The 12,075-nt window shown below is 45.6% G+C and overlaps 1 protein-coding gene across 2 annotated transcripts in view; it reads right to left on the minus strand.

Moving 5' to 3' along the window:
* Positions 1 to 12,075, minus strand: part of svep1 (sushi, von Willebrand factor type A, EGF and pentraxin domain containing 1) — a 76,886-nt gene that overhangs the window by 42,784 nt on the left and 22,027 nt on the right. For both annotated transcript variants that reach the window (XM_035148583.2, XM_035148581.2), the window contains exons 2-3: positions 8,212 to 8,467; positions 6,687 to 6,863 (exon numbers count right to left, since the gene is read on the minus strand). In XM_035148583.2, the coding sequence (XP_035004474.2) occupies positions 6,687 to 6,863; positions 8,212 to 8,467 (433 nt within the window). The remainder of the gene's footprint in view (positions 1 to 6,686; positions 6,864 to 8,211; positions 8,468 to 12,075) is intronic.

Here is a 12,075-nt window from a genome sequence, read left to right on the forward strand (position 1 = left end):
TCCAAAACAGCAGCTCACAAACCAATGGCTGACGTCACAGTGGGTTGAACCCCCGGCTTTTTAGCCGGTGAAATAACAAATAATAAATAAAAGATTGAATGACTTAAAAAACATCATAAATTGCGACCTGACTGACGCACACAGTTTATGTCTGTGACCTGGGTCACTCCTTCAGACCTACAGAGGTGTTCCTGGTTTACGTCATATCTCTGCAAAGGGCTTATTTATGTGCAGGCACCTGTTGACATGGCACAGTAGCCGAGAGAGAGGCTCTGAAAGCCGAGACGAGGGAGTAGCCGGGAGAGGAAAATAAGACGGAGCGATGGAAAGAGAGATGGAGGGACGGGTGGGCAGAGTGTTAATGACACAGTGAGCGTCTGCTCCGCACCCCTGGCTGTTTCACGGCTCCTTGTTTTTCATGTTCTCCTGCTGAGGAGGGTCCTATTAGGGTCAGTTTACAGCCTCGCTGCCTCGTCGCCCCTTCATCTCTGTCTCTTTTTTCCTGTGTTCACACACTCACACGCACATACAGAGAGGCCTCAGTTTATAACACAAGTCACGTCTGCTTTACAGCATCCGTGACCTACAAACACGGCAGCACTAGTCATCAATTAAGGCCTTTTACAGACCTATATGTGTCATTTAATGAGGGAAGAGAGGGCGGGACCTGGCTGAAACATGTGGTGCTGAGGGAGGGGCTAATATGGATTTCAACACTGCACTGTACTTTAAACCTGATGTGTACAATCTGCTCTGAGGAAAGAAAAACTTCAAACACCTTCGCAAAACACATGAAAGTCTGTCGGAAAGCACCTGAGGGCAGATTCAACACTGTGGGACCCTTTAAGAGCAGCAGAGCAACTCAGTCATAGGTATTTCCCCCCTTTCTTTTTCAGCTTGTATTTCACTTTTTAACAAATTGCTCAAGTTCATTTATTTTCATAGCTGTGGCTCTCGTTTCTGCCTGTTAAATTACATTATGTTCACAGAGTAATAGTCGACACCTGGGGACACTGTGCGAAGTTCAACGGGATAAGAAACACGAGGTGGGCAGGTGAAATACAGAGTTAGTAATAGTCCAGTAATAATCCCTCGCTGGGCAGGAAATCTCTGCTCACACAGCCACACAAAATACAGGTAGTTAAAAGTGGAAACAGGAAGTCGGTTTGTGAATTGTCACGGATCTTTATAGGAGACCGTTTAGTCTGGGAGCGAGCTAATGATTTCTAATACAAGTAACTTTGGTTAATATCAGGGGTTTAACTGCTTGCATTTCTTGCCCCAGTGAACGTAATTGTGCAATACTGCAAGAATGACTATTAATAACTACTAACTAAAGCAAATTACTGTGTTAATTGCTTCTATGAATTTGCATTTCAGTCCCTAAAGGTTGATAATCTGAACCTTACTTGACTAAAACCTAGGAATCTCTGCTCAATGAAGAAAAAACGGAAAAACTCAAACTTCCATCCAATCAGATCAAACTATGTAATTGAGGGAGTTGGGGGAATGGCTTCTCTATCGACCCCCTAAAAAAAAAGAAAAAAAACCTCTCTGCATTTTTCCTCCTAAAACTGAGCCAGACTTTGTGTTGAGCAACTGAAGGTTTTTTTACTTTCCACCACAAAAACATGAGAAACAAGGAGTTGGACAGACGCTCTGGTCGGAAGCAGACAGTCTGCTGTGGTTATTGATGCTGCGGGGATTAGGATTTATGCAGTAGCAGGAAATAGAGAGTCTTTATAAGTAGGTTTATGTAACCTGTTGGACGAGCCGGGTGAATTCACTCCTCTGGTAAAGATATATTTACTTTTGAAAACATTTAGGTGCAAATTACAACGACTGAGCAAACAGAAGTTACGATTTTATGACTGCTGTGACCTTTCATCCGACGCCATCAAAGGGTTGACATTTACCACTGACTAACAACATTCTGGGAAATGACAAGGTGCCTTATAAACCACTGGGTGACTGGGTCTTTCACATGTGCTGCAAACACTAACCGTCTCCAAAAGGTGAATGTCAATACTTTGATTGCCTGACCGTCCTTTAGTGGCACAAATTTGGGGGCTCTAGGATATTTGGTTGGTCAGACTTTGGTCCAGACTGAAAAGTTCTGCATGGACGGCCCAGGAACTTGAATGTTAATGTTTCGGTTCCCCTGATCTTATTATAATTAGATCAATCGCCCCCTGGTGACTGGCTGCAGTAAAGATCATTCACCCTACCTCCTCCATGTTAGTGAATGGGACATGGACCAAACAAAAAAGACATAGGACACGTCAAGATTGTTTCGACTATGCCGATACGTGGATGAGCCGTCCCAGGTGGTATAAACAGACTCTGCACCGCTGCCTCTTCAGACAGGCATCTGGTACGCGTCACATCCTTGAATGGTATATTTTAATGGGTCAGAGGTGTGGGCATGCAAAGCACGCCAAAAAACACATGGCTGTGCGTATGTGTTAATCCCCGAGCAGTATGTGTGTGCTGCTGTGTGTAAGTAAGTGTCGGCGTCACGGTTAACGTGACTGCCTGGAGCGAGATGAGCTGCAGAGTGTCTGAGACAGCGATAACCGACGTGGTGTCGAGTTCAAGAGCATTCCTCCAGAGTTCACCAAAACATTGATCCTCGGTAGCTTCGTCTTTAAATTTCATTCTGAACGTGGAAGAGAGTAACGTACGGACAAAGGCCGAGAAGAAAAGAAGTGATGATTGCAACATTCCTCCTCTTTCTACACTGTTCATGGTCTTTTCATTACACTGAGCAAATCCCACCTCTCCTCTTGGCATTTTAATTCCTCTGCTGAATTTATGTCCACCTCGAGGATTCCCCTCTCTCAGCCGTTTACATCCACACCGCAAATATTTACAATGCACGTGCGCTCACAGCCGCTTGCGACAGACTGCTGCAGTCCGTCCACAGAGAGACGGATGTGCTGCCTTCAGGGTCGAGTCGGAGCAACACCACGGCCACGCGTCTCCTCTTGGGATCAAGAGGCTGTTATGAAATTAATTTAGCAAACATTGTGCAATTCTTCCAGGATCAGTTCTGAAGAAATGTTTTGTTCCACTCACAGTATTCCAGTCAGCAGTTCATGTCCCAATGACAGTAAATCATCTGGCTCCTCGCGTCCCACAGTACAAATCATCCATCAACAAACAAAACTGATGGATGTTTAAAGAGAAGAGAAAGAGCGATACACTAAATAGTAAACAGACTTAATTCTTGACTTTTCTTCGTGGTCATTCCTTTCTTTTCTTCATGTTCTTTACCTCTCTCTATCTCTCCCCCCTCCTCCATCCATCCCCAGCAAAGCAGGCCTGAGCAGAACAAAGCCCGACTGACACCACGTTAACACAGTCCAGAGCTCCTGTCCCTCTCTCTGGCTACAGGAGAAGCTGATAAGACAGAATGTGTGACAGGAGGAAAACATGTTACCCCCCGCCCCTGCACCCCCCACGTCTCTTATCTGCTCCCCCATTCCTCCGGTGATCCTCCGTGATAGAGATATCGAGAGCTTGAAATCGGTATTAGAGAGAAACAACAGTGTTCTGTTTCTGCGCAGGATCCAGGTTCATCGCCCGCTTCTATCTGATGGGATTCCAGTCGTGTTTTGTGGAAGAGGCTGTTTCACTTGGCTGTCGACAGATTCATAAACAACACGGCTGTGCTCTGGAGGGACTTGGACAGTGTTTCCAGCGGAGCCCTTCAGCCAAAGATAATAATAATTGTCTGACAGGCCCATGATGTGAGAAAACAAAATCTGAGAAGCATAAAACCCTTTTCAAACCTTCACCTGAAGACACCCACTGTCGAGCTTACACAAACCAGAGTGACAAAACGCTGGCAGTGTGTCCGTCTGCCATTACTGAAGCACAGAGCCTCCCCATAATTCACATAACACCCACTGTTCGGCCAAGCCCACTGAGGTTGAAGCAGGAGAATATTAAAGCAAGACGCTGGAGAACAGCAGGAGCTTGTGGAGTTTACTTGCATGTTCCTTGGTTACGTACTCCTTCCACCGCAAATCTAATTGGTTTTGGAGCCACTGTTACTTTGCAAAAAAGCCTTTTAAGTTATTAGAGAATAAAACCCTCTATAAATGCAGAGCTCAGAAACACATACAAGGGTATTTCACACCAGTTAAGAAAACCAAAATGGAGGTGAACAGAGCCGTGGCCTGCCAACAAATCTACAACAGCAGCACTGTGACACACTGGCCTGCACACTCTCCGACGATGACTTACAGACACTCGAGTGTTGACAATGAAATTCCCCACTCCTCATAATATAAGAGACGAGGAGACGGAGACAGACAGAGGAAGCCGTCCCCAGTTGCGGTTGCAGCTCCTCGCCGTGTCCTTCCTTCCCTTTCGACCCGCCGAGCCAACTCTGCAGTCTGCGCTCTGCAGTCTGCGCTCTGCTATTAATTAAACCATTAAAACACATTAATAAGCAGAACGGGCTCCGGTCTCGACGACATCTGATAAGCATTAAGGAGGCGTGCTTTCTTGGCACGTTGACCCCGATGCCCTTTACTTTGGCGCTCGCCTCGCAAATTCTTCCCCCTCCTGTCATCTCGTTTTCTCTCAGTGAATTCTGAACCCTAATCTGAATTACTTGTCGTTTAAATGTCTCCTCGTTCTCTTCTTTTCCGCACGTTATCTGATTGTGAACTGAAAACATGTGGGTACGAAGAGTCGGACCTCGAGGGCCTGGTTGTGTTTCTCTTGTGGACTCAGCGCCCCTCCCACCTGTCTCCCCTGCACAGAGGGTGAGCCGTCTCAATGACTGACGTGTAACACGCACACGCACACACACACACACACACACACACACACACACACACACACACACACACACACACACACACACACACCACACACACACACACACACACACACACACACACACACACACACACACGCACACACACGCACACACACCAGCCAGTGCATCTGTTAGTTGTTCTGCTGGGCTCCTCTGCGAGTTTGAATACTCAGCCTCGAACATTTACACTTTAACGACTGAGAGACCACCTGCATCATTGCAACATTACTCTGTGCAACGTGGAGCTTCAACAGACCCGAGAACGGCCCGTCGCTGCCAAGTGTTTTAACTTGATTGGCTGCAGGGATTATTTTAGGCAACACACTCAAGCGAAACATAATTAATGCGATGCCACATTGATCATCTGTCACTTCTGTGGTGGGATCTTTCAACAGAAATATATTTCAGTGGAATTTAACCACATAAAAGAGCCCCCCCCCTCCTCCTCCTCCTCCTCCTCCTCACAAAAGCAGAGACAAAACCAGTATGTTGGTCTGGGGATCAATAAGAAAGAGAGTCAGAAAGAGAATCTAGATTGACACTGCTCCATTGTTCTCCCATTAAATAAAACACTGTGGAGTCAAATGAGATTACATAAAATCATATTTTCAGATGTCAAGGGCAGTCGGAGGAGATTTCAGGAAAGATGAGAAGTAAATGTTTGCATTTGAGAGGAAGAGAAGACAAAAAGCCATTTTCAAATGTGTGCACCCCCAGATACATATGCACGGAGAGACGCCATCTAAAAGTAACTGTTTATGGTCACACACAAACACATGCATTTTGCCGATGCTCTTATCTAAAGTCACGTTTGTGTGCAACCATAAAATAATAAGTCCTAAAGCCCCAGACATTATAAATAACCAGTAGTAAAGAACACAAGGGTAAAAGGCAAAGCCCTCTGGCAACACATGAAGCAGATGTCTTAGTTCCTCAGATGGATATGTATGAAACAGAAGTGGGAGGCGAAGCAATAAGAGCCACAGAGAAAAGGCAGTTAGTTCTAAAATGACAGCAGCGTTTAGCGTTGAGTGTGGAGCAGAAAGAAATGGACGCACGAGCTGAGATTTAGAGGAGGAGGCTGAAGGTGGAGAACAGGATGTGACCGTGCAGCTGGGAGTCAGAGGTGAGGGAAGGTCGCCGAGGTCCTGAACACACACAAACATATCGCTGTCTCAGACCTCCACGCCCGCCCACATTATTGGGTCTGCTGATAGCGATCTGCCCTGCGGACGACTCACACGGCGTTAAGTGGAGAGGCTGCTTATTTTTACTTTCGCCCACAGTGAGCTCAACGGCAACCTGAGGCCAAGCGGTCCCGACAAGGTGGAGACGGTGACGGAGGCAAAGACAAGGGCAAGTTCGTAAAAATCTCAGTTTTTGTGCCTTTAAAGGCTGCTTCCGTGTGAATGAGAGGCTCAAACGCAGAAGGAAAATGAGACAGAGGCTGCTACTGCTCAAGTTAGGGACTGTTTCAATGTAGGAAGCTTCTCAAGAGGACGGGAGAAGCAGCGAAATCTTGCAATTCCACAGAATAACTGATTCAATTTAAGTTTAAGTAAAATCTAAGGTGTATTTTTCCACAATTTATAAATAATCTTTACTCATTCGCCTTTCTAGATGCACACAAAAATAAAATATACACATACATAGAAACATAGCTGCTCCAAATTAAAACTCTAACTCTCCTGATATGTCCCTTTAAATCATTAAAACATGCACACCTCCCAAAGAGGAGAGGCCCTTCAAGACTGAAACACAAATTAGACAAAGAGCTCGTTGAGACCATTAAAAAAGGAGCAATGGCTGCCGACACCCTGACACGACGGCGGTGTTCCTCCCTCTGTCCTACCTGTGCACTCGTGCTGCAGCCCCTTCCCGTAGTATCCCTTCTCGCAGATGCAGTCGTACTGGCCGGTGTGTGTGCCGCACTTGCAGCTCGCCATCACGTCGCAGCAGTCCCTGCCCGCTTCGCACAGAGAGGAGCAGCGGGACAGGTCCTCCTGGATGTAGTCTCCTGTGGGGAGGTCTGTGGGGGGGGGAACAAACACACCGTGGGATCAGATTACACCACCTGGCAAACACACAATTTACTGTGAGTGAGACTGATATATAAAATATGCAAAAGATATATTAGGTTGAAAGTGGGAGTTTCTGGCATTTCATATCCTTGCAAAGTGCATGAAAATGGTCCTAGGAGTAAAAAAAATCCAGCAACAGCAAGTCAAAAGTCATCACTAAAGTTGTTCTTAATACTGTGTTGCTGGAGTTTATCTATTTCACATAATGATGATGAAATGAATAACACTAATTTGCAAAGGGAAAGTCTCAAACCCTCTGTTTCCTGTTCTGTCCATTATGTAATTGAGACTGGCTACAGGCTGGACTTCTGAAGTGTATAAATAAAAAAAGTGCAGCACCTACAAGCCACACATGTACAACTGGCTAAGGGAGCAAATGGCCATATCCTTTTTTTCCCCAGAGTATAAACTGCTCCAAAACACAGCAGTGACTAATAAAAGGCCATAAATCAAAAGAAATGGTTTGAGACTGCAATTAGAAGTTGGGAGCCGAGGGCAAAATGGAAACTTCAGCCGTTTCTCTGCACGTCAACCTGCTCCTTTTTTATTTTCCTGTAATTGAGAGAACAGGAAGGTAGAGAGGGAGCGCAGGGAAAGGAGGCGATGAAGAGGAAGACTGCGAAGAAGAAGACGAAAACGAAGAATAATGCAGAAGAGGATGAGGAAGAAGATTGCACAGATCTCTGCTTCTGTGTGTGAACATGCATGTACAGTGCGTGTGCATGATTTACAGCTTGCTTCACACTCTGTGGTTAACTTTGACATTTTGTGGCGACAGTTTAAGTTTTAAAGCCCTGACTGAATCCTTTTTTTCTTTTCACCAATTTGAGGGAAGTTCCCGTCAAGTGTGGGAAAGGTGCCTTGTTCTGTCCAATCTGTGGAGAAGTGAGGACTAATAGCTGCTGGCAGCACATCCCAGAAAAATCCACGTTGTCAGATTCCGTTATAAAATATTGTCCATTCCCTTTCTATGTAAACACTGAATTTTAACAGGGTCCAACCTTCATTTAATAAATATTACTGCAGGTCAAATGGTGACGATGGGAGCAGCGAGGCTTCAAAGAGAAAACCAGCAGCGTGAACTTTAATTCACTCAAACTTAGAACTACCTTGTGCAGTTAAATTGTGTACGTGGGAAAAGGGTGAGATTTGATGCAGCTGTGTAGTGAAATCGCAGATGTTTCTTTTGATTCGGGTTTACGTGACCCCCAGAGGGCTGTGATCCTGTCTTTAAAAGATGTAAAATAAAAGCAGTTTGAGTTTATCCCATAACCCCCCCCCATCTGTTTCTCTCACCTTCGTGCAGCGCTCGACGAGCCAGCGCCTCGAACTCTGCGAAGTTGTGCACCAGGTAGCAGTGCTGGTCTTTGGGGTGCGAGGCCATGTCGTGGAGCTCCCGGATGTTGCCCTGCCAGATGCCCAGAGTGAAGATCTCCACGCCGCGTTCCCTCAGAGCTGCCGCCACCGGCCGAGGGTCTCCGCCGTTGGAGTAGCCGTCGGTGATCAGGAAAATGACCTTGGTGGCGTTCGCGCGAGAGTGACGCAGGATTTGCTGTTGGAAAGGAAAATATAAAAACTCATTAAGTATGAATCAAGTCTTTACACAACTTTCTTTACGTTGGTTAAACATGAAAAAGGAGTTTCACTGTAAATGAAACTCAACAACTAGAGTGCAAAAGTAATACGATTGTGTGAGGACCGGAAAAATTCATATTATGTTGATTTCCATGTGTCACAGATAACTCTCAGATGCAGCTGCAGAAAATTTGCAACACAAGCAAACACGGAGGAGAGTCAACGTGACACAGAAGGAGTTATGTTCTCGCTGCAAAGACAGAGGGACTACTTCTGTCACATGGACGTGAAAAATTACAACTAACTAAAATAACTAAATTATAACCCCACACAGATTCAAACTCTACAATCCTCTTTAACCACCTATGCGAGAATCTTGTCAAACAGCACGGAGAGAGTCTGCGGATGAGAGCCACAGTCGAGAGCTGAAAACAAACCCCGGACTTTGCCAGAGGATTTTGCATGCAACACAACATGTGCAAAAAAAAAAATCACTCTGCAAAGACAGGGCTCAATTTTAGGCTGTTAAGAAAGTGTACGAGTAATAAGTACAGGAATATGTGTCGCTATCTACAGTAGATTTTAATCTATTGGAATTTGAGATTTTGCTCATATCAAAATTTGATTAAAAGAAGAAAAGTGGACTTCAATCTTAATAGTTCAAATAAGTTGTGCGCTTCCAAAGATTCTGGAATCTGTGAAGAGAGTCGTTTTTGTGCCTTTGAGTTAATGAACTCATGCTGGTCCTGTATTTATTGCAAAGGTCGACCATTCAAATACACACGTCCCACGCATCGCTCGCCCTGCCAGCACGTTACCAACATAGCTCCGGCTCTGGTGACATGACTAAATTCAATAACGAACAACGTCACACACGACCACTAAAAACAGCCCTCAATTCTAGGTTTCCTCAAAACCCGACATCAGCAGGACAGGCAGCGAGGGCAGCGCGGGGAGGAGGGACGAGGGGAAAAAAGAGGAGAACGCTCGACAATTGTAGTTATTTCTCCTGCAGAGTACAGACTGCCTGCCAGTGGTCGAAAACCACCGGGCAACACAGACCGGGCTGCTGTGTCCGCCCCAGACACCGGCTATAGTTCCCAAACTAACTTTAGCCACCGTTTACAATCCACCACATACAATTGGACAGGACATTAAAGTGAGAGAAACATATCTTTATTTTCTCTGGAGTAAAGAAGAAAAAATAAAAAATAACGGGGACCATCTGCTATGCTTTGCCGGGGAGGCCAAGCTGAACGTGTCTGGTTTTGTTATAAGTGTGTTTTAAATTAGGCTTAAGAGGGTATGTGGATGAACACCAGTAAACAAAGGATGAAAAGGGAAAGGATGAAGTAAGTGGGACAGATATTCACTCACTTACACTGAGAGGCGGGAAGGTCATGAGTATATTGTAAAGACGGGATGAAAACAAAGGATGTGTGCGAGTCCGAGCAGGATCTAACAGCTACACATGAGGTGAGGAGAGTGGAGACGGGCAAAGGGTGTGACCGCCGAGGGAAAGGGAGCACGAGAGAAAGTCTTTATTGTCTAATTGGCCGAGCTTCAAGCAGCGAACATAATTACAGAGCCCATGAGGCGAGGGAGTGAAGGAGGGAGAAGGAGGATGGAGGGAGAGAGAGAGAATAGAGAGGAGGGTGAGCCTGGTTTTCTCTGATCCTCAAAGCTCCGGGCCGCCCGCTGCACTCACAACCCAGCTGTCGGTGCACCCCGTCGGGCTGCCACCGCACCCTCCCTGGTCCTCCCTGGCTCCTGCACCCGCCGCCTGCTCAGGGATGTTTGTGTCATTTAAGGTCTTTTCATGCAACAGTGATTGTCGTCGTCTCCTCTTTATGTTTTATTAGGCGTCGGGCTCAAAGTAGCGCTGCTGGGGTCACAGTGGGTTCTGCGCTGGCTCCGAGTCAGTGGTTGGTGTTAGCAAGTGCGGAGATGCCACCAAACGGAGCATATACGCATGCATACCCACTAATAACAGCCTTGTGAATAGTCTCCACATACTTTAGGTTAGAGTATTAACATAAAGGCGACCGCAGGAGCCTGTGTGTGGGAAGGGGGTGCACTTTACAGCAACTCTCTGCATGCACCTTACAGTTCAAGGCGTGTGTATTGTCCCAGGACACAAGATGATTATCACGACATCGTTTTTAATAAAATATAATAATGTATTCAAAGCAAAACCATATATTTTGCGAGATCCCAGCGTCGTTGACCTTCAAACACCGAAAAAATAGATGATAACATAGGGTAGCATGTAAAACCGCAGCGATAGCATCTACCAAACAAATTCATACAGGCTGTTAACAGTGACAGCAGATAAATGAAACACATTCAGTTTGTGTTTGTACAAGAAGATATGATTCGCACATGGAGAAGAGAACATGAGTGAATAAAAACTTCCAAGTGATTGATAATACAAGCATTATGAAAGGTTATCTAAAGTTTGTCTAATTTTTCCCGTAAAAATGACACACTTTCTCTGATCAATCCCACACAACAATAATTCGGTGAGATCAAAGGGATCAAAGAAGAAGTGAAGAGGACTTCAAAAGGTTGACAGACGTGTGTGAGACTCGGCCAACGTGCTATAAAAGTTATTACAACTGCAAGTCGTTTGTTCTCGTGTATCGAATCCTAAAAATCTTCCTTGAAAAGCTACACAAAGTAATGTGTGTGGGGGGGGTTTGGTTGTTGTCTTCCCTCTGTTTGCTCAGGGCCTCTCTCTGTTGTCCTTCCTGTGCATTTTTTCAATTACACACTTGGCAGAGCCTTCAATGCCAGCGTCGGTCCACAGAAGAGATAATGCGCCTGCAGCAGTGGGACAGTTTGAGTGTGTGTGTGTCTGCTGTGGAGCTGATGATATCTGTCCGAGCAGCGGTGATAGCGCGGGGACCAGAGGGCCGGGGGAATCCATCTCCGCTCCAAGACGCCCGGGACTTTGGCAAGAGGCAGAAGGGAGAGAGGACGCTCCACATGTGCAGTAGAGTCCGATTTACACACATAAATAGTAAACTGTACACAAAGGAGTCGAGTAAATAGATAGGGAGGATACTAGTGTACAAATACTGTAAAAAACACGTGTTTTATTCATTGACTGTGTATAAAGATAAGACGACATGACAGCTCCCCAAAAGTGACGCTATAGTTTCTCAATCGCCCCCTGGTGGCTGGCTGCAGTACATGTCATCAACCCCTCCTCTTCCATGTTAGTGGATGGGACATTGAGCAAATTAAAAAGTCAAAGTACGGGTTAAATATGGTGTTTTTCAAAAATTCTGTCATTTGGTTTCAATAAGTTATTTTGTGCTATAAAAACGAGTTAAATGTCGTGATTGACAGCTGAGACTAGCTCGTGATTGGCTGAGCTTGTGCATCGGCGGAACCTCGCTCCTGCGGCTCCATCCATAAATCGCTACTGCACAGACTTTCGCTCCTTATATGAACCCAGGATATTAATGACCCATATTAATAAAACCTTCAGTCCGGTGATGACAAGGTGAGTCCTCATCCTCAAAGACTCGACATCTCCGAGCAGATGCTTGTATGATCGCACACTTCAAACGCAGGCCC

This window comes from Hippoglossus stenolepis, chromosome 23 (genome assembly GCF_022539355.2).
Source record: "Hippoglossus stenolepis isolate QCI-W04-F060 chromosome 23, HSTE1.2, whole genome shotgun sequence".
Classification (NCBI taxonomy): Eukaryota; Metazoa; Chordata; class Actinopteri; order Pleuronectiformes; family Pleuronectidae; genus Hippoglossus; species Hippoglossus stenolepis.